The sequence below is a fragment of the Chiloscyllium plagiosum genome, chromosome 2 (assembly GCF_004010195.1).
Source record: "Chiloscyllium plagiosum isolate BGI_BamShark_2017 chromosome 2, ASM401019v2, whole genome shotgun sequence".
Classification (NCBI taxonomy): Eukaryota; Metazoa; Chordata; class Chondrichthyes; order Orectolobiformes; family Hemiscylliidae; genus Chiloscyllium; species Chiloscyllium plagiosum.
The window spans coordinates 36,292,808-36,316,581 of record NC_057711.1 but is presented as its reverse complement, the minus strand read 5'-3'; the positions used below and the strand labels follow the sequence as shown (position 1 = coordinate 36,316,581).

The following is a 23,774-nucleotide window of genomic DNA, read 5'->3' as shown; positions in this document are numbered from 1 at the left end:
GGAGGCTGAGGGGTGACCTTATAGAGGTTTACAAAATTATGAGGGGCATGGATAGGATAAATAGGCAAAGTCTTTTCCCTGGGGTCGGGGAGTCCAGAACTAGAGGGCATAGGTTGAGGGTGAGAGGGGAAAGATATAAAAGAGACCTGAGGAGCAACATTTTCACGCAGAGGGTGGTACGTGTATGAAATGAGCTGCCAGAGGATGTGGTGGTCGCTGGTACAATTGCAACATTTAAGAGGCATTTGGATGGGTATATGAATAGGAAAGATTTGGAGGGATATGGGCCGGGTGCTGGCAGGTGGGGCTAGATTGGGTTGGGATATCTGGTCGGCATGGACGGGTTGGATCGAAGGGTCTGTTTCTGTGCTGTACATCTCTGACTCTATAAGTGCATGTAAAGGTCTTAATACACTATTTTGAATAAAGGACAAAAGATTTTTTTCCCAGTGCCTTTACCAATATTTAGCTTTAATTCATTATGAAGAGTAATGTGTTCGCAGTGGACAGAGGATTGGTTAACTTAGAGAGTGAGGATAATGGGGCGTTTCCAAATTAATAGGCTGTGACTAATAAAGTTCCACAAGGATCAGTGCGATCAGCTATATTAATGACTGACGAATTGACTGAAAGTGATATGTCTTAGTTTGCTAATGATAATGCACTATGGGGAGAATAGCAAGAGGCTGCAGAGACATTCTGGTTACATCAGTGTGCAGCTGCATGATAGATATGGTATAACACTGATAAATGATGATTTGTAACACCTGCAACTTGCAACCAAATATCATTTTTGATGCCAAAAGTTCTAAGAGGTATTCTATACAGGGGGAGAAAGATAAAAAGATAATAAGAAGAGCATGAGTCCTAATGGAACAGACTTAAGAAATGGTATCCTAAAACTGGGTTTGTATGAACACCTTTGAAAGGGAATATAAAGAGGAATGGAGAGTTTGAATATACATTACAGGGAACAGGTGATTAAAACTAGTTAGTAGAAACAGATAGAATCAGAATAGTCCAGAAGAGGCCCTCTTGTGGTACAGTGGTAGTGTTCTTGCACCTAGATTGGGAGGTTAGGATACAAGTTCTACTTGCTCCAGAGTTTTGTAATAACATCTCTGAACAGGTTGATTAGAAACAATATAGGTACAGAAGATGGCCTTCTTCCGAACGAGTGTGTACTGTCAAAATAAGACAACTGCCTACACTAGTCCCACTTGCCTGCAGTACAGCCATTTAAAAAAATTATTAATTTGACCAAACTAGGCTAGTGATTGTACTATTCCTAATCTGTTCCCATTCTATCGACATCATCTCAACCTTTCAGCACTTCTTTCAATTGCTTTATCTTTAATATGGTTAACATAATTTTCTTTTGAAAACATTGAAACTGCTGCTTCAATCACTTCTTATGATATAGGTCTCCACATTCTGAGTAAAGAAACTTCTCCTTATTTCCTTATTTCTCCTTATTATATTTATCTGTTTTGGTTTTGTATTTATGCTGTAACCACTAAAGACAGACACAGGGTCTCAGGACCTATCAACAGTGTAACTAATTTAGTGAAACTGAAAAAGAGCTACTGTTTTATAAAGAAATTTATATTGATAGGAATGGAATGCATTAGGGTGAGAGGAGAAAGATAAAAAAGAGACCTAAGAGGCAACCTTTTCACTCAGCGTGGTATGTGTATGGAATGAGCTGCCAGAGGAAGTGGGGGAGGCTGGTACAATTGCAACATTTAAAAGGCATCTGGTTGGGTATATGAATAGGAAGGGTTTAGAGGGATATGGCAAATGGGACTAGATTGGGTTGGGACATCTGGTCAGCATGGACAAGTTGGACCGAAGGGTCTGTTTCCATGCTGTACATCTCTATGACTCTAAAATCCCTTCTCTCTTCTTCTCTTTTTATAGCCTCAAAAACATTTCTTGAACTTTCCCTTTGATGATGCTGCTCATCATGACTTTATATTTAAACATGCTATAGTAAAACAGAATTGTTTATTATATCAGTAGATATGGTGGAAAATGTACAGAAATTAATAGACCAAGAGTAACAATTAGAAACCAAAATGGTTGCTAAATACAATTGAAGAGCAAAATGTAACTAAGTATGGACATTGGAAACAAAAACCTGAAGATCTTATCCCAGCAACAATTGAAAGGGAAATTTAAAAGGGAGAAGCAAAAACAGATTAGCAGATAACATTTAGAGATACACTAATCGAGATTTTAAGAAAGCCAGAGAAGAAGCAAGGAAGGCTGACAGCAAAACTAATATTAGTATGAAAATGACCAAATAAATAAGAGGCTCATTCTTTTCAAATTTAACTCCTTTTTTTCTGATCATTCTTAAATAGTAGTTGTTCTCTTCCCTAATGAACTGTTTGATGCAGGTACTTGAGCTTTTGTAGAAATTCCAGTTGTACATATTAGACCAAACTCTTAGTGAATGAAATGCCCTGAAACTAGCATTAAATATTGCTGAAAAGTGTACCAAATCATTCATATTCATGACTGTATTGTAGACCTCCAAACTATATCGACAATCTGAAGATGACAGAAGTCAGATAGTTGGTCAGCATGTTGGCTTTATTGCAAATGTTTAGTTTTGTATGGTGGTACTTGAAACAAACTTACAAAAAGACGATTTAAGTCACCTGGTACAAAAGCAGTACTGGGCACTACCTAACTTGTATTAGAATTTTTTGTTTTTCCCAGTGCTCGAGAGAAGGCTGTGACTTCTGCTAGAATAAAAAAAGAAAGACAATGTTGTCTTACAAACCAACCGTTATTCAGACCTATCCAAAACTTGGCAACAAGGTCACACAGGACACATTATACTGGAAAAATTATAAGGTAAGATGAGAAAGGATGATCTTTGTTCAAAGAACAGAATCTATGTATGTTCTATTATACTCTTTATTTGCTGGTGCGAATAGAAGAAGGAGACAGAGAAGGCCATTTTATCCATTGAGCCTGATTCACCATTCAATGTGATCATGGCTGATCCAGTACTGCAATGACATACGTCTGTGCTGTCCTTGATACACCTTGATATCTTTAGCCTCTATAAATCTATTTATTTCTTCATTAAATGTGTTCGGTGACTTTGTTTCCACAGCTTTCAGTGGTAGAGATTCACAGGTTCACCAATCTCTCAGTGAAGAAATTCCTTCTCATCTCTGCCTGAAATGTCCCATTGTTTATCTGAAGAGCCTGCATCCAATCTGTCAGAATTTTGTGTATTAATGTGATGCCCTCTTGTTCTTCTAATCTCCTGTAAGTACAGGCCCAGTTGGTCCAACTTCTCCTCAGATGACAAATCTGCCATCTTAGGAAACAATCTAGTGAGCCTTCTCCATACTCCCTCTATGGCCAATATATCTCCTGAAGTAAGAAGGCCAAAAGTGCAAAGATTACTTCAGATGTGGTCTCAACAAGGTCCTATACAGCTGCTGTGAGACTTTCTTGCACCTGTACTCAAAACCTCTGGCCTTGAAGACCAATATGCCTTCCTTGTAGGCTGCATAACTGCTTGCTGCACCCACACTTATTTTCAGTGATTGGTACAAGAGCACCAAGTTCCCTTTGTACATCCGCATTTTCCAATCTGTCACCATTAACTCACACTGTTCGATTTTGTATTAACTCCTGGAATGGACATCTTCACTCTTATCTGCATCATACTGTAACTGCACCAAAAACAGACATTTCTGGAGAAACTCAGCAGCTTTGGCAGCATTTGTGGGAAGAAAGCAGAGTTAACATTTTGAGTCTGATGATTCTTCAGAACATGTGCTGTGCTTTCTTCCTATAGATGCTACAAGATCTGCTAAGTTTCTCTAGCAATTTCTGTTTTTATTTTGGGTCTCCAGCATCCACAGTTTTTATTATTATATTGCAACTGCCATCTGCCCACTCATTCAACTTTTCTAAATCACCTTGAAGACTCCTTGCACCTTCCTCACCACTCTCAACCCGACTCCATCTATTGTAACCAACACCCCCCCCCATACCTTCTTGGTTACCTTTGTTTAGATATGGGATCTTAGTTTCATATTGGACTATCACAAGATTCTACTTGTATTATGGTCACTTCTTTTCTGAATGGACCGCTAAACAAGGTTATTAATTAACAGCTTGTTATTGCACAAAATCAAATCTAGGTTAGTCTGTCTAGTTAGTTACTCAATGTACTGGTCTAAAAGAAATCTTTTACATGCATCAGGAATTCATCCACATTATTGGTAATGTGGTTTGCCCTGTGCAAATGTAGATTAAAGTTACTGATGATTACTTTAACACCATTGTTGCATGCATTTCTTCCTGTTTAATACCATTCCCTACCTTACTACTGCTGTTTGGAGACCGATAACACTCACTAATTTTTTTTTACTAATTGTATCGAAGCTTTGCCCAGACTGATTCCACATCGATATTTTTCCTTCTCACTCTTGCACTAATCTTTCACTGACCATGACATTCCACCTCCTTTTCCTTTTTTCCTGTTCTTTGTAAAAATTAAATACCCTTGGATTTACCCATTTACAATTATCTGTGCTGGTAATCCATTTACTTCAGTGCAAATGCACCATGCATTCAGATATAGGTACTTTAGACCTGTCTTTTTGACATTTTTACATAGCTTTGTTTGTCCTTCAATCCTATTTGCAGTTAGCCTTTCTTCCCTTGCCTTCCACTTTTGTTTTCTACTTTCGTATTATTAATTTCCATCTTTGTGTCCTGGTCCCTGAGACACACCGATGTAAACCCCAGTTTAATTGTTCACATTCATAGATTTTGTAAAGTTTGACTCTATTTAAGCCTATTTGATTTCCCACAATGCCATTATTATACTTATAATGATGGCAGTGCTTTCAGCTACAACTGAATGTCTGCTGGGGCATTCGTAAATATCACCAGAATCACCAGTTCCAGTTAATTCTGAGCTTTGGACTCTAATGTAAAATATTGGTTGAGTTCTGGTGAAATCACATGTTCATTTACCATATAGTAACTGGGTGTTACGTTAAAAACATTGTTTATGTCACTGAATTTTGAACTGGCCTACACTTATGCAACATCACTAACATTTGAAACTGTATATCTGTTGGAAATGGCAATAACAGCTTAATGTTATCTTTGTTTCAGAGCCCTGTTCAAATAAAAGAGTTTGGTGCTGTGACGAACATAAATTTTTCTCCAATTGCTCCCTACAATTATGCAGTAACTGCTTCTACAAGGGTGAGCACATTTGTGTAAGAAAAAAAGAAACTTGATTTGATTAACTACTCTTAAAAGTAGTTTTTTCACTGACATACGATGGTGATGATCTCTTTCTGTAATTTTCCAGAGGTATTCAAATCTGAAGCAATATTTGCTTATTTACCATTCTACTTAAGTGTTCTATTATGAAAGGCATACTTACACTTGGGTAGGGCATTTCACTTTAGAAATTATTGTCCTTCAATTTCTGTGTTTGAAGGGTCAGAAATAGTTTTTATTTTAAAAAAAGGCAACATAGATGTACAAACTTGTTCAATTAAATTGAAGCTTATAAAGGCAGCAATTAGGAAATGTTTAAGGACTGAATGCTTTCTGCATTGGTGGAATCTTTGTGGAATATAATTGGTCAGAATTGTTGCATTATCTTAACATCTTGTGGGTGGTACTTCAGGATTTGGAAGAAGTTTCATAGTTTTCATAGAAAGTTTGAATGAGTTGTGTAGAGTTTATGACAGGTCAAATACCTTTTTTCAGAAAGCAAGTTTATCTTTTCAATTATCTTCTATGACCTCAAGATATCTTAAAATGCTTTGCAGCCAATTAAGTAATTCTAGAAAGTAGTCACATGCAGAAAAGAGAACAAGTAATCAATTTGTAAGTAGCAAGGACCCAAAAACACACATGAGATGTGGATATTTAACCTTTATTTAGTTAAGAATAAAATGAGGGGTAAACATCTATAAGAGTGCAGAATGCCAGATGTCTTAATATAAGATCTCATGGCAATTTTCAAAAGATGATATCTTGCATGATATAGCAACCTCTCAGTGCTCAACAGTGTCTTTGTGGATTATGTGCACAACTCTTTGGAATGGGTTTGAACTGGAAATGAAAAGCTACCAGTGACCTGAAGTCATACTCGTCAATTGAATAGCCCTATCTTATGTATAGCCCTATCTTATATATTGGACAAGTTAGATCTCAGACTGAAATATGACTTGATAGTTTTTTTTTATTTAGTGAGGTGGGCTTTCACTGAAATACAAGCGTGTAATTAGGTTTTACAATAAAATAGAAATTTATTATGCAAAAGAAAATAAGATAGAATAAGTGGCCTAGTGATATTATCATGAGGCTAATAATCCATGGACCCAGGGAATCATCTGGGGGAAAGGGGTTCAAATCCAGCCATGGCGGTTGTTAGAATTTGAACTTAATAAAAATATGGAAATACAGGTCTAATGATGACGATGGAATCATTGTCAAATAAACCGAAATAGTTCACTAATGTCATTTAGGGGAGGAAACTTGTCTGGCCTCTGTGACTCCAGACCCACAGCAATATAGTTGACACTTAATTGTCCTCTGGGTGATAAATGCTGGACCAACAGGTGACACCCACATCCCACAAACTAAAACAAAATAAACCAGGGCTGATTACAGAATCATACAAATCCCTTCAGTACAGATTGAGCCTATTCAGCCCATCAAGTTTGCACCAACCCTCTGAAGAGCATCCTATCCAGACCCAACCCCTTAAGCTATGGCTAATCGACCTAACCTGCACATCCCTGGACACTAATGGGGCAATTTAGAAGGCCAGTCTCAACCTAACCTGCACATCTTTGGAGTGTGGAAGGAAACCTGGCAGAAACCAATGTAGACACATGGAGAATATGCAAACTCCACACAGTCACCCAAGGCTGGAATTGAACCCAAACTGTGAGGCAGCAGCATTGACCACAGTGCCACTGTTCTGCGATATTTACATAAGGCACAGTTTAAAAGTTTTTGAAACATATAGTCAAAATACAATCTGACGTATCCCAACGTCATATTTTAAAGAACTCTAACACCAGAGATAATTCTGTTAAATCCACGGTTTGACATAACTTTCTTTTAGTTCGTGGTCTTGAGAATTTGTTGGTCTCTTCCTTGATTAGTTACACAACCAAAATTAGGTTTTTTGCAGTTTTAAAAAGCACTTTTAAGTGTTCTAACCAAGCATCTCTGGTCTGGAATATTCAAGCTAAAACCTGAGATAAACTACTTTACACTTTTCTGAACTAACTCCTTTCTCTAGGAGAAACTGTGGGTTTCTGTGCAACTGTGCAAACTTGATGCGCTGAATGGGCTCAATCTGTACTGAAGGGATTTGTATGATTCTGTAATCAGCCCTGGTTTATTTTGTTTTAGTTCACTTGTGGGATGTGGGTGTCACCTGTTGGTCCAGCATTTATCACCCAGAGGACAATTAAGTGTCAACCATATTGCTGTGGGTCTGGAGTCACATAGAGGCCAGACCAGTTTCCTCCCCTAAATGACATTAGTGAACTATTTCGGTTTTTTTGGCAATGATTCCATTGTATGATTCTGTAATCAGCCCTGGTTTATTTTGTTTTAGTTCACTTGTGGGATGTGGGTGTCACCTGTTGGTCCAGCATTTATCACCCAGAGGACAATTAAGTGTCAACCATATTGCTGTGGGTCTGGAGTCACAGAGGCCAGACCAGTTTCCTCCCCTAAATGACATTAGTGAACTATTTCGTTTTTTTTGGCAATGATTCCACCGTCATCATTAGACCCGTAATTCCATACATACGTCTAACTTGAATCAAGATTTCTGCAATCTGAAATCCAAAGCTTTCCAGCTCTGTTTTCACTTAAGAAAAACAATCAATTCCTGATCCTTCTCACGGAAAGCAAGCTAATACTCTTCAGTGTTTATGCTGTCCCCTTGTAAAACATTCCCTGATGTAAACAAATTCCAATTATCACTCGAAGGACTCACTTTTTTACACTGATTTTAAAAAATGGCTCCAGACGTATGGGCAAGTTAATCGTTAAACCCCTTCATTCACATAGATCTAAACTCACATGCCACTAACTCAAAATGCAAATTGTAAAATAAGTGATATTAACATAAGTGCAAATCTCACACTTTGCATCACAGTATACCCTTCAGCCTCCTGGTTTTTGGGAAATTGAATTGATTACATTAGAGGACGTGATGGATGCTGTAATATGACCAGATTGTGTCAGTGTTATAATTCTTGATGTCTTCTCAGTATTGCATACAATTCTAGTGTAGCATCAGCTGGTGCTAAATTAGGGTTTTTAGAAAAGACACCCACTAATTTGTATACCACAATACTGGGCAGAAACTCCAGTGGGTGGCACGGTGGCACAGTGATTAGCACTGCTGCCTCACAGCGCCAGAGACCTGGGTTCAATTCCCGCCTCAGGCGACTGACTGTGTGGAGTTTGCACATTCTCCCCGTGTCTGTGTGGGTTTCCTCCGGGTACTCCGGTTTCCTCCCACAGTCCAAAGATGTGCAGGTCAGGTGAATTGGCCATGCTAAATTGCCCGTAGTGTTAGGTAAGGGGTAAATGTAGGGGTATGGGTGGGTTGCGCTTCGGCGGGTCGGTGTGGACTTGTTGGGCTGAAGGGCCTGTTTCCACACTGTAAGTAATCTAAATCAATGTAATCTAATTCAATGTATGACTCGATACCTTTCTCGCACATTATTTAAATCAGCTGCTGCAACAAAGGACCTGATGAATGGTTTCATAATGCCGACATGTTTTTGATTTAGATCAACATATATGGTCGATATTCTCAAGAACCCTTAAAAACGTTTTCCCGATTTAAAGACACAGCATATTGCGGTACATACAGAAGTGATGGAAGGCTGCTTGCTGCAGGCAGTGAGGATGGTATTGTTCGCCTCTTTGATGTTGCTGGCCGAGCAGCCCTTAGACAATACAGTGGCCACACTAAGTAAGTTGTTTGCGAAAACTTAAAATCGAAGAGAAGATAATTTGTGTGACTAAGTACAGTTATGTATGAACATGCAAATTTTTGATGTTCATAAAGTTTCTGTTTCTCTGTATGAAAGACTTCACTTTGGAAGAAATTTGTAAAACAATATTTTGCCTAGAGTAGAAATCCTGTTTACACTTGAGTTCCAAATTTTGTTTGTCCCAGTGAAGATTAGTTAATTTGTGTTCCAGCTTTCACCTGGGATTTATGCGTCTAAGCCCAGGAAATGATGGTTCCAGCATGGGCTCTAAAACTGGTCAGACCTAATGGACGATTAAAATATTTAGTTATGAAAATCACTGGATCATAGAAGGTTTAGTTTTGAAAAATCTTGTAAAATGAAGATGATTTGGCTTATAGCGTTTGCCACCACCTTTACAGCAATCAGAATTGATCCCTTCTGCATCTTCCTTTATCGTGAGAAAAACCTCAAGAAGTTCTAAACCGAGGTTAAAATTAGAGCGGCAAAAGCAAAATAACTTGGATGCTAACAATCTGCAAAAAAGCAAAACATGGGGAGTAGCCAGCAGGTCAGGCAGCATTTCTGAGAAACAATTATGACTTTTCATCAAATAGAATGACAGGAAATTTGAAGAGAGCCGTGATTCTATGATAAAAATCCAGAATAGATTTGTTTATTCTTATAAAATTTGTAGGCACAAAAGATCAATTGAGTCTCAATAAAATCTATTTTTCAGAGCAGTTCAAGTCACTGCATTCACCTCTGACAAATATCATTTGATGTCTGGATCAGATGATTATTCAGTCCGGCTTTGGGACATTCCAAGCACAACAGAACTTCACTGCTTTAAAGAACATACTGATTATATACGATGTGGTTGTACCAGCAATTTGAATGCAGATCTCTTTGTTACAGGTATGTAATTACTATTAGAACAAGAGCGTGCAAGTAAATATGTTCAGTAACAATGTTCCTTTGATTCTACTTCTACTGAAACAACTCAACATCAATTCTTCACTCAGTATGCCCTACTTCTTGGATGCTAATAGATTCCAGCCAGTTTTTCAGTGTTTGGCTGTTTGTAAGTGCAATGTAATTTTATGCTTCTGCTCTTTGTGCTGTAGTTGCTCCTATGATTACTTAAATATGTTGAAGTAGAGCAAAATCTATTCACTGATCATTATTCTCTCAGTTGGGATTTAAAAAAAAATTGGAGTTGAATGTCACTGGCTAGATCAGCATTTATTACCTATGTCTAATTGCCATTGAGAAGTTATTGGTGTACTGCCTTTTCAAATGCTGCAGTCGTTTAGTAGGATATTCACAGAGCTATGGAGTGAGAGTTCCAGGATTTTGACTCTGTGACAGTGAAGGGGTAATGATATATTGCTAAATCAGGATGTTATGTGCTCCTTAGAGAAGAGCATGCAGGTATTGGTGTCCCTGTGTCTGTCTCATTTGTCTAGGTGGTAGAAACACTGGTTTTGGAAAGTATTATCTAATGATCCTTAGTGAATTATTGCAGTATTTAGATAGTGCACACTACTGCCACTGTGTATTGGTGGTAGAGGGAGTTACTTGGATGTCAATCAAGTCATTGCTTTGTCCTGGATGGTGTTGAGCTTCTTGGGCATTGATGGAGCTACGCTCATCCAGGCAAATGGAGAGTATTCCATCACATATTACTGACTTCTGCTTTGAAGGTGGTGAACAGACTTTGAGGAGTCAGTGGATTACTCACTTCAGGATTCCTAAACTCAACCTGCTTTACATGCACAGTATTTTATGGATATCCTAGTTCAATTTCTTGTCAATGGTAATCCCCAGGATATTCTTGGTTGAGGATTAGCTATGGTAATGCCATTGAATCTGAAGGGGTGATGGTTAGGTTTCCTCTTACTGGAAATAGATATTGTTCTGTGGCACGATTACTACTTGTCAAATATCAGGCCAAGCCTGAGAGTTGTCCAGGTCTTGTTACATTTGGACATAGGCTGCTTCAATGTATGTATTAATATTGTTCATATGGTGCCTTTTTTGTACTCTGCTCTCCCAACGATCTCTAATATTCTTCTTATTCATAGGTTCGTATGATCACACGGTGAAGGTGTTTGATGCCCGAATGGATAAAAGTGTAATAACTATGGAACATGGACAGCCAGTAGAGAGTGTGTTGCTTTTTCCATCAGGTGGACTTCTTATATCAGCAGGTCAGTATACTTTTGTTGTTTAGAAAAATTAGTGTCCTAAATTATTGATATTTTTAAATTAACTGTGGTGACAAACATGAAGGAGCCAGCTAAGGTAGCCTACTAGTTTTCATCAAGTTGACTGTCATTCACATCTTTTTCCCTTCATGCATGGTCTCCATTGTCAGTAGATTCATATATTGTGTCAGATACCTTTAAGATGCCATATAACCTGGAGAGTAGACCAATACTTGTTAGCATACTTCCAGTCTTCACAGCCCAAAACATGTTTTTGTTTCTTTTGTAAGTTTTTCTATAACTGCAAAAGCATTGATGCAGTGACTGACATTTTGAGTATCAATGTTAATGTGCCTTGTGAATTGTTTTTCTATATTCCTTTATGAAATCTAGTTATCAGTCATCATCATTTGTAATGAAACTTGTCTGCTGTCTTGATAACTATGACTTTTATATACCTTTATATACCTGTGTAAAGCTTCAGTTTCAAAGATGAAAGTTTTTACTGTGAAATTGAAGGGTCAACTTTTACACAACATTATGGAGAGTTTGAAATCCACCCTCTTCCATTGTTTCACGATCACTGATTTGACATATTCGTGACCGTTCCCATCATCCCCACCTCTCTTATCACCACCCCCCAAAAGTAGCACGGATCTGTGAGATGGTAGTCTTGACATGTTGAGATATGCAGACCTGAGAAGCTGACCAATTTGCTTTCAGTATGTTGTTCTAAGATTCTATCAATTGGGTTTGCATCAGGATGAATTTGACCACCACGCTAAGTGGGAAGTGGGTGGTAAATACAGAGTTTGGATTTTATTTTTGCCAAATGCTGGAGGTTGAATTATGCACAAGGAGAATGAAAAATGAATAACTTTTTGATCAAAGGTTGGGGTTTAACTTTTACATGACATCAACCATTTCATGAGTGTGTAAGTATGTGTTTGTTAACTTGTCCACCTAATTGACTGCATTTTCTTTTTATGAAGGTGGGCGGTATGTTAAAGTCTGGGATATGCTGAAAGGAGGACAGCTGCTGGTTTCATTACGAAACCACCACAAGACCGTCACCTGCTTATGTCTAAGTAGCTCAGGACAGAGGCTCCTCTCAGGCTCTCTTGATAGGTACGAAGCTCTTTGTTAATTCAGCGGAATTGAAATAGCATCTGCATGTGCATGATGTGGTTTTTGCTTTTCTTTTAAAATAGCTATTTGTTTTAGCTTGTTTAAAGTTGTGTTCATTAATAGAAATTTCCAATGCAATCTATGTAAAGCTAAGCTGGTTTACATCCTGATAGTTTGCATATCAAATTATTTAAAATTGGAAAGTTCTAATGTGCTAAGTAAGATGAGCTGTTTACATTAGTAAGCAATTAGAAGGTATAATTTAAGATAATTGTATGGAATACTTGGCAGGTTTATGGTGGTAGAAACAGAAACACATAATAGCTTTTAAAGTGGAATGGACAAATATTTTAAAAACATAAAAGACATTGGATAACTCTCGTAACGTGCAGTTGTAGTGGACCAGGTGTCCTCCTCTGATGCTTTAAAAGTCTTTGATTTTGTAATTGAAGAGTTTCTGTTAGCATTTTAAGCATATTATGAAAGTGGTTTTAATGCTATCTCTTACTAAGTAGTTGCAATCCTGGTAGAAACCAATGATTTAAATTATCTGAATTCACAGTGACGAACCAAAAGGAACCCACAAGATTAAGGTGTAAGACTTTACTGTATCAAATTAAATTCAACATTGACTAGACGTTATGTTGCCAAACTCTAACCCTAATCCTAACTCCACTATAACCCTAAATTATTGCAAAGACATCCCTTATTAGCATTACAACACACTAATCCCATGGATAATTCTTTCCTTTCTGTGTAAGTGCAGTCTTTATAGGAACAGTCCAAAGTTATTCCCAGCTTCCAACATACTCACTTCTGCCTCTTGTGCTGAGTCGCAATGTTTAGTGACCATTAAAATGTCTTCTCTACAGTCTTCCGAGAATTCTGGAAACACCTCCAGCTGTATGACTCACTCAGATATGTTTTTTCTGTGGCCTCAACAGGATAAATATTTCCAGGTCCTTTAAATTTCCACAGCTTCTATCTTGTCGCCTTACTTTCTGCATTTTGTTTGGAAGTAAACAGATAAAATCAGCACTTTACTCTCTGCTGTTCCTTCTTTCTCTTGAGAAGAATTACTCTGTCCAGATTTATTTTTAATCAGACTGCCTGGAGGTCTAACACAAACAAGAACAGCTCACCTGCTCTGTGTTCAGGTGAGAAGTATGCCACTTGGTTTCGATAAGTCTTGACCTGAACTTCCTCTCGCCGTGGTGATCATCATCAGGCATGTAGCTGGGCAGAGTCCAACGCACCTTCACACCATCCCCTTTTCCAGGGCATCCGGAAAGACAGTCCAAAACATAACCATCTTCTAAAATGAGAATTATCTATTTATACAATTATAATATCTTAGAACTTAAATTTGCAGGCATGTGAAAATCTACAGTACATCAACATACAAAGTAGTCCACAGTCTGGATTATGCGGCAGCCATTCTGAGCTTGGCTTTAGCTGTAAGTATGAGATGCGTTTGTAACTATATAGGTAATTATGATCTTTTCTAAGCATGTGCAGAGTCACTTAAATCGTTTTACAACAACTGAGCCATTTAACATTGTATGTAGCGTAAAATTTATTGCTGTGCTGAAGCGGATCTTTGTGTGGCAGCAGACCTGAGATAGTTACAAACATAATCTATCGTCCACGCTCGTGTGTGTGTTTTTTATGGCAGTAATTACTAGGTAATGATTAAGAAGAATTTGGAGAAAAATTTCTGTCTTTGTTCACAAAACGTCGGGACTGAAGCCTGTTTTAGTATCACATTTCTTCTGCAGTGAACAAGTTTAAAAAAAATTAATAAATTCTAGTGATTCATTCCACTGTTACAAAAATACATTCCTCTCTAGCCTGAAAATGAAGCCATTGTTGTTGGAATGACTAACAGTGTCTTGAATATACGTCATCGAAAGCACAATGAAAATAAGCAAGAAAAAAAGAAAAAGGGACCGTCTTACAGATTTTTCATAAAAGGAAAAGATTACATGCCAAAAAAGGTGAAATGTTTATAAAACCTGTATAATATAATTGTTTTTTTTTGTTTATCCACTTGTAGAATGATCTTAAATAATGTACTTTGGCATATGATCAATAATGGATGCTCCACATTGTGTGTTGAACTTACTGTTTTTGTGGTCAGATTTACTTAATTTTAATTTTATTTGTGAAATGCAATAGATCATCTGTTAATGTGACCAAATATCTCCAAGGTTTAACAAAACAATTATAAAATAGTTTGAGAACAGTTCTGTAAAAGCTATCTTTTTAAAAACCGTTTTCATCAGTATGTTGATTTTCTACCTTTGCTGTATGCATTTACTGTTTCCATCCACTACACCTCACCAATGCTTGACTGCTTATAAATTCTAATCATTATCTGTTATTTTGATTTCTCCTCTTTGTTTTGTCACGTTAAATACTATTACATGTTCCATACAGATCTTGGATTAGACACTTGCATCTTACTGTGCAGTTGTTGCTGTTTCAATGTGGCTCATTTCTGAAATCTGTTTTTCTTCAACAATATTCACATATTTTCTGTGTTTACAAATAAATGGATCACATTTCATGATGAAAATATGAATTCTTGGTACTTTATTTGAAAAATCGGTTTTGCTTTGCTATAATATTATCCAGCATTTTATATTTTCATTAATATCCTGCAACTAATTTATTTTCATGTTCATTTTATCACAGGGTGATCTTTTGGTCAGTAAGCCAGTGAAATTTCACCTGAAGAAGTACGACAAGCTATTGAAAGGTTTCCAAGTTTCTCTTGCACTTGATGCTGTTTTGGAGGTAAAGAGCTCTCTTTTACTTCACTGTACATCATCTTTAGTTTGTAAGCTAGTGCTGAGTGATTTTTGCAGTGAATTACAAACATAATAAATGGAGTTTTGTTTTTTTCAATTTTGGAATGGATCCTGAATTTCAGCATGAATTGTTTTTGCTTAAGAAATAATGCATCTAATTTTGCTGCCAGAGTACCAGAAAATTTAATGGCGTATGTTGTTGTTAACGTGTAACTCCAGCAACATATGGCAAGGAAGCGAGAACTCGTGAATTGCCACAAGTTGCTCATGATTTGTGACGTTAGGAAAAATGGTGGCCCACCTTCATCTCCTTCAATTTTGCGAAGTTGCTGCATTAGAACATTAATTGCTAATTAACTTTAATGTCGCAATGTAAATTTAATACATAATAGTGTCAGTACCCTTTTAATGAGATTTTGTTCTTGCAATGCCAATCAACTACTTCACTTCAGAAATATCATGATTTTAACTGGTTTTATATTTTTTTCTCTAAATGATTCAGCAACTGTTCTGGGAACAGACCTTCCTTTTTGAAATTAAATCGTGAATATGTATCTCTTCAGCACTCCTCACGTACTTGCACAGACTTAGAACCTTTAATGTCTGTATGACTGAGCTGTTCATTAAGTAAACACATTGACCTAGAATTGGGTAAACTATACTTGTTAATTCATACGTTAAACTTGCACGATCTTTTAATATTGTGTACCTTACAATGATGACTTGTAAGTTCACCATTTTATTATGTCAAGTTTAGTGTAAATTTGGACACATGCACTGTTCTGAATTGAGTGATATTACCTTGCAGACAAATATCAGGGTAAAGACGCCAGAGATTACCACAGGGGTAATGCAAGAACTTAACCGCCGAGGAGTACTTCAAAATGCACTTGCAGGAAGAGATGAAAAACAGCTCAGCGTTCTCCTTAGCTTCCTTATCAGGTATGAGCCTTCATCTTTGCATGTACACTATAGATATAAATGTACACAATTAGATGGCTTAACTCTTTACTTAATTAATTACTCTGATTTCAGAAAGTACAAGTGTAAATGATTTGGGTGTAACTCACGTGTTTAAAATCCAATTTTCTTTTCCACCCATTGCACTGATATTACCAGTAGAACCATGCTCCCCAACTCCTCCTCCTGTGTGAAAGATCTAAGTTGTTAAATTTTCTTCCGTGTTTTCTGTGCTCTTTTTATGCCCCCTCATTGGCAGCACAGAAGGCCATTACACGGGCCTCTTTCATTATCCAGTAGGTGCACAAATGGACAGATTTCATTGCTTCTATATAAGTAGGACAATATATAGAAAAGGTCTATGATACTTTTCATGGCTATAGAATACCCTAAAACACTTTACAGATAATAAAGTAATTTTGAAGTGTACTCATGTTGTAATGTCAGAAATGTGGCAGCCAATTTTCTTACAGCAAACTCCAACAGCAACAGATGGCCTGTTTTTGAGTATTTGAGGGATACGTGAGATATTTTAGGCAGGATACTGGATAACTCCCCTGTTCTTTAGAATAGTATTTACTTGATAACTCTCTCCTCTTTGTTTTATTCTTGTATGGAATGTACAAAAGGCAGGTGGATAAAAGAGTGGCTTTTGTAGCCCATCTTTAATTGTTCTTTAACTTATTGATGGTCTAGTTCATTTCAGAGGGCACTGAAGAGGGAACCACATTGTCTGGATCTGGAGTCACATGGAGGCTAGACTAGGCAAGGATGGTGGATTTCCTTCTGTTGAGCATATTGGGCTGACAGTAGGCTAGCTGATTTTCCTTGAATTCAAATTTCACCATTTGCTGCGGTCCCAGAATATTAGCCTGGAGCTCTGACCTTTAGTTACATTACCATTATGCTACTGACTCCTCTAGTGATTAGGGATCTGCTGTTCAGCATCATGCTATACCACTCTTAACAGAAAATAAGAGGTATGGTGCATTGCATAAACATAACATCAGAAATGAGTAGAGAGCATTAACAGTTATTGAGGCAATCGGAAACCTGACAGTTCTGTCTTCGTATCCTAAATTGTCACATGCTGCTCCAGCATAAATTAGAAACTATACAAAAATGACAAAAAAGACATCTAGCAAATAGCTTATGTTAATCAAAAACATAAATGTTCAAGTTTATCTGACACACAGATAATACTGCTTCCTCTTGTGGGTTTCTGGGGAAAATTGATATTTAATGGCTTATCTTCATATTTTCAGGAACGTTGTTGATCCAAGGTTTACATCTGTTCTAGTAAATGTTGCAGAGATTATTGTTGGTAAGTTTTTTTTTCTTTGTTATTTGTACCTCACGTTTTAACGTTTGAATTTAACATATTGCCCCTTGGTGACATCGACAGATCATAGAATGCAGGCCATTCGGCTCATCAAGTCCACACTGACCCTTTGAAGAGCATCCCACCCGCACCCATATCCCATGGCTTAAACAACTTCACCTATACATTCCTGGACAATGTAGCATGGCCAATCCGCCTAACCTGCACAACTTTGGACTGTGGGAGGAAACTGGTGCACCTGGAGGAATCTCATTCAGACAGTCCCCCAAGATTGGAATTGAACCTGGGTCCCTGGCATTGAGAGACAGCAGTGATAACTACTGAGCTATCATGACAGATTTCTTGTGTATGCTGAGGACACCCATCTGTATCTTTACCATTTTTTCTATGCTGCCTCTTAATTGTCATGCTGTTTGTCCAAATCTAGTATTGAATGAGCAAAAATGTACTTTCAGTTAAATATCTGCGAGGCTGAAACCTTTGGTTTTAGTCTCTGCCACTAATTCCAACTCCTCTCTGGCTATTGACAAAAGCTGAATCAGACTGTTCCTACATGATGTCCTATTAACTTTGATCTGAGCTTCTCACTGATATTCTGTACATCACCAAATCTGCCTGCCTCCATTTCTTGCCTTGCGTGCCCCAGTTCATTCATGCTGTTGTTTCCTTTGGATTCAATTTTGTTCTGGCTAGCTTTCCATCTTTTGAGAATTTTGCTGAATCAAATCTCTGTATCTTAGCTCACACCAAGTGCAGTTCAACCAATTCCTATGCACAAAATCTATCATCCTTGCTTTTAAATTACTTCCGTAGCTCTGTAACCATCTTCACCAATGCGATTTTATTTGTTCTGTTGTGATGTTGTTGTCACCGATGAGACCAGTATTTGTTGTCCATTTCTAATTGCTCTTGAATGTGTGACTTGCTTGGGCCAGTTTAGAGTCAACTGCATTGATATAGGTCGGGAGTCATGAAAAGACCAGACCAGTTAAAAATGGCAGATTTCTATTCTTAAAGGACATTAGACCAACCTAGTGGGTTTTTATGACAATCGATGGTTTTACGGAAATCTGAAACAAACATGAAAAATGCTGCAGAAATTCATAAAATTTTGGCAACAACTTTGGAGAGAGAAAAACAAGGTTAACATTTAGAGTCTGATATGACTCTTTAGAGTTAATATGTTCTGAAGGAGAGTCATATCAAACTAGAAATATTAATGCAGTTTCACTCTCCGAAGATAATGCCAAACCTTTTAAGCTTCCCTCGGACTTTTTGTTTTGTGGTTGTTATTACTGGGACTAGCTTGTGGTTGTTTTTTATTTATTTAATTTAAGTTCTAATAGGGAATTTGAATCCATGTCCCCAGCGTATTAGTCCCCAGATTCTGGATTAGTGATTCATTGACACTACTACTACACTTCCATCTGCCTAAATCCTAAGATTCACTCGTCCATATCTTGACTCTTGTTTTCAGTTTTTATTGCCTCAATGGTGGTGGTTTTGCCTTCAGCTACCTATACCGTTAACTATCTAACTCTTTCTTTCTGTAATTCTCTCCACCTCATTCCCTCTCTTCTTTTAAGAAACTTCTCAAAATCTACTCCTGTTACACAGCTTCATATATTGCGCACTTCAAATGCCTTGAAACATTTTACTGTGTTATATTTTCATAAATGCTTGTTGGAATTTCTGTAACACTGTGTTCTATTCTTTTTGGGAGAGTGCAGGGCAACGTCTGTATATTCCCACTGTTATTGATTTGACCACTATAAGATATTTAGTGCCAGTTTGGAGTAATGTTTTGCTCCCTGCCAATAGAAGGCCCTTGGATCATCTTTATTCCCTATCCCTGAAGAATCAGCATGATGGGAACTTGCTATGTGGTTGAGAATAATCCCACTTTATAGCAAGTGTTGAAGCATTTTCATTTTGTTTTTAAAGAGAAAAGCTAATTCTAGTGAATGTGTACATTGCTCATCTATCAGTCAGTATATTTCCACTTTGCAATTCTATCACAATAATAGCATGTATGCACTCCATTTTGACTAATCATAGTTTGTTGCACCAGTTAAGATTTATAGTTTGATTTTTATACATAATAGACAATGTGTAGTAGACAATGTGTAGTAGATAATGTATCTTTGAGTCTGTTTGTTGCAGTTCCATATTTTGCTGCTGCCTTTCCCGTCCCATTCTCTTGAATAAAGTACATTTGACTGTATTGGTGAAACCATGCTTGGGCCTCAGCAAGACAAGAAGTTTTGATTGCAAGAGTATTTGAGGAAAAACATGCAAGTGTGCTATTCAATACATGTAAATATAAAATCAGTAAGATCATGGAAAGCAGATTAATTATAGAAGGCAGAAGAGAAATCAGCCTCTTAGAATATAGTAGGCAAGGCGTCACCTAACTGAATTCCTAATTCCCCAACATCAACAGAGACCTGGGAGCAGATCAGTTGCAGTTCATATGTGGGAGACTGGGTATTGGGGAATACAGAAGAATAAACTTTTCTAAGTGGTTTGCAACTGCACAAAAAAGCAAGAGATTTTAAGAGTTGAAATCAAGAGAGTATAAATTAATTTTACAGTGAAAAGGTTGATAAAGAAATGCCCTATTCACTTTAATTTATGTTTGCCTTGTCAGATATTTATAGTTCTGTGATTGGTGAGTCACCACTGGTTGATAACCAGTTCCTGAAGCTGCAAGACCTCATAGAGAAAGAGATTGATTATCAGGAAGAACTGCTTGAAGTCCTCGGAATGATGGACACAATATTTGCAACAATGACAACTAAAAAGAATGCTGTTATTTGCGGAAATCAAAACTATGCCTTAATTGCTGGACCTGAGGAAGAACCAATGGTAATTGCCTGAAATCAAAGCTCTTCACTAACATCATAAACTGGATTAGGCACATTTGCACATAAATCTGTATAATCCCCAGGCAAGTGAAGGTAAAGTTTGCAAATGTGAATGGAATATTTACCTACGCATTTGCTATTCTGTTATAACCAGAAACAAATTTGGGGTGATATAGTGTGTGTGGCTAGATACATAAACTTCTTATTAGCTGAATTTCTTTAGGGGAATTAATACTGTGATATTGTACATGTTGAGGAAGTAAAGATTTTTTCTCATTTCTGCCATCAAAACCTCGCCACTCTTATTAATGGACATACAAAGAAAGAAATGCAGATTTAAAAACTAGAGATATTAGTATTCTGCACAAATCTTTTAATTCAGAGACTTGAATTTTGTATCAAGGAAACTAAATATTGATCATGGTGGAAAAGTAAAGCTTTTGACTTCAGTGTGCTTCATTTTCGCAGTACAGCATTCCTGTCTGATGGCCTCCCTCTGGAAGACCAAATCCATTTTGTATGTTATTTATATTGAACTTTTCACAAGAAGGAGGAATATTTTATAAAATCAGCTTTTTATGACCAGAATAGGAAGTTAATAATGTTTGTTATACGGTGAATGTTATAAGTTTATTCATGTATTATCCACGTGGAAGCATATTTGTATATCAGTGTTGGACCGTAAAGGTCAAGAAAATCACAGGATATCACAAGATAGCCAGTGTTAATAAGGTGTTAGGAAAACTATAATTGGCTTCACCCTCCATGACCAAGCAATAGGAAAATGTGGCATTGTTGTTACTGGTATTTGCTATCCATTAACTGCAGTTGAAGTGAATATCTGATGAAGCAATTAAACATTCCTATTATCTCATTTGTTGGTACCTACTGCATGAGTCCATATTTAGATGAGTCCGTCATTAAAGAAAATGATGGAATCAGCCCTCACGCTATAAGTTCTATTTTGCAAAATAGAAGTGAGAAAAATGAAATGAAATTTGGGAAGGATGAAAATTAACATTAGCTATTAAAAATAGCAAACTTGGTGACTCAATTAGAAAAGTGGATTCACATAGTAGAGTGATAATTTGACAATTGATCTTGCATATAATTTTATCTTGAATTTTTCTGTTATAGTATGAAAAAGTTGTTCCAATATTTTTCACCTTCTGAAAATGTCCTATGTGAGAAGGAGAATTAGAAGCAAGGATACCAAGTGTCTGAAAGTAGTCATTACAATCAGAATGTTAATTAGTTAAATATTAAACCACTAAAGGTTGTTCTTTAAGTATTAAGGAAGTAACTGTCATTGAGAGCGTGCAGTCGGATGGTAAAGGTTTTATGTGTGCTGTCTTTGTTGCTGAAATCAAACTGCCCAGTGCGGACATTTTGATTTCAGCTTAGTGTTAACAAGTTTTTTTTAAAAATCAGTAGCATTGGCAATTGGGCATGTGAACTATACTTACAAAACTGAAGCTGTGATTCAGAAAGGGCTCTTTTAATGCATATTTTTTCAGTTTTCTATGGCAAGACATGCAATGATTACGTCTTTGTTTCTGGCATCTCTTTTCATGGTTAGATGGTGCAAAGGTGTTTGTTTGATTTGTTATCTTGGTTACACAACATGTCATAGGAAAATGAGTAGGCCATTCAGCCTGATGAGCCTGCTATACCATTTATTGTGATCATAGCTGATTGAGCATTCTATGGCAATAATATATTGCCTGAGATAAGGAGATTAAAACTCACAGTATGTCAGGTGTACTTGAACCAATTTCCCATATGATTGAAGCAATTTTTTACTTCCATACTTGAATCCTTTTGAATCCACTCCGTTCATCTTCCTAATAGCTTGCTGGACCTGTGAACTATAATAGAGCCTAGTAATGAGAGGTAGAAACACTGAATCATTGACACTCTGCTCTTTGAAACACAATTATGGTGGAATAGAGACTGCAAACTGATATTTTTTAAAAAATTGTTAGAATGTTGTGGAATACTTCAGTGTGAGTTTCAGATGAGTTCAGATCATACCGTACAAAGTGCATAAGGGTAATAGAACAAGGAATACACTGTTACAACTGTAGAGAAGGTGCACAAACAGCAAGGACGTTAAATTTGAAATTTGAGAGGTCCATTCAGAAGTGGGGGAGAAGTTGTTCTTGAATCTGTTGGTACGTGTGGTTAAGCTTTTGTATCTTCTGCCTGATGGAAGAGATTGGAAGAGATTATAACTGGGGTGGGAGTGGTCTTTGATTATGTCGGCTGCCTTTCTGACTTAGCAAGAAGTATGGATGGAGTCAATGGATGGAAGGTTGGCTTGCATGATGGACTGGGCTGTGTGAAGACCAGTTAAGATCTCAATTGGTAAAAATGCATCATCTTACATTGTAAGTAACTTTATTATTCATCCCCTGAGCTTCCAAATTTAGCTTCTGTATGGTTTCTGAGTCTACTGCTTTTGTACCTTTTATATATTATACTATGCTTTCTGAAAACACTCTGCATTTTGAAATATCTTTTTATAGCTGTGTGCATTTGATTTTTAAATCACTGACTTTTATAATGATCTTGTAAGTATCTTCTTTAAATTTCAAAATTCAGATCTTAGATGCAGGAATTCATGCCTCACTCTGCTGTATTACCATTGATGCTTTACTGTTGCCATAGTGTCTGTTTCAAAATTGATCTGCGATTCAGCCGTATCCACAAATATTATGTCACTGGAACATTGACTTATCTATTCTACAGTTTTATAGTTCAACAATCTATTTCCTTGTTTACTGCTCTGCATTGTTGGGTATATTAAATGAGATGAACAAGTCTCCCAGATATCTTTCTATTTCATTTTTCATTATTTCAATGTATTCAAGGAAAAATAAATGCAGAACAAGATTTAGCCCATAGAGTCTGCCCTACCATTCAATAAATCATGGCTAATTGAACACTTAAATGCATTCACTCTATCCCTATAATCCTGTATGCCACTCGTAATCAGGAATTATCATTCTCTAAACATACTCAAAGACTGAGCTTCTTCATCCCTCTAACGTAAAGAAATTACCACCTTCTGAGTAAAAGGAAATCTCTTCATCTTGAATCTAAGTAGTACCTTCCTTAATTTTACATTGTGCTCATGGCTGTCGACTCCCCACAGGGGAACCATCTTGCCTGTATTTTTTAGGTTTCAACGAGGCCAACTCGTTTTTTGAAATGTGACACAATACAGGCCCAGTTTGACCAATCTCTGACAGACCTGCCATCCTGGGAATACGTCCTGGTCAATTTTAGCTACACTCTGTCAAATGCAATAATTTTCTTGAAATAAGGATAACAAAATTGCACACATTGCTTCAGGTGTGTCCTAACCACACTCCTGTACGACTGATGATGTAATACATAGGTACTTGTCAGATGAAACTCCTTGCGGACAGGGG

At 37.1% G+C, this 23,774-nt stretch overlaps 1 protein-coding gene across 2 annotated transcripts in view; it reads left to right on the top strand.

Annotated features, from left to right (window-relative positions):
* utp15 (UTP15 small subunit processome component) overlaps positions 1–20,773 on the top strand; it is a 32,867-nt gene extending 12,094 nt beyond the window's left edge. For both annotated transcript variants that reach the window (XM_043707587.1, XM_043707597.1), the window contains exons 2-13: positions 2,728–2,865; positions 5,161–5,253; positions 8,832–9,016; positions 9,757–9,935; positions 11,105–11,230; positions 12,220–12,355; positions 13,728–13,812; positions 14,206–14,352; positions 15,053–15,154; positions 15,977–16,110; positions 17,394–17,452; positions 20,121–20,773. In XM_043707587.1, coding sequence (XP_043563522.1) covers positions 2,776–2,865; positions 5,161–5,253; positions 8,832–9,016; positions 9,757–9,935; positions 11,105–11,230; positions 12,220–12,355; positions 13,728–13,812; positions 14,206–14,352; positions 15,053–15,154; positions 15,977–16,110; positions 17,394–17,452; positions 20,121–20,350 — 1,566 coding nt within the window. In that variant the 5' untranslated portion in view covers positions 2,728–2,775 and the 3' untranslated portion in view covers positions 20,351–20,773. The remainder of the gene's footprint in view (positions 1–2,727; positions 2,866–5,160; positions 5,254–8,831; positions 9,017–9,756; positions 9,936–11,104; positions 11,231–12,219; positions 12,356–13,727; positions 13,813–14,205; positions 14,353–15,052; positions 15,155–15,976; positions 16,111–17,393; positions 17,453–20,120) is intronic.
* Positions 20,774–23,774: the final 3,001 nt, after the last annotated feature.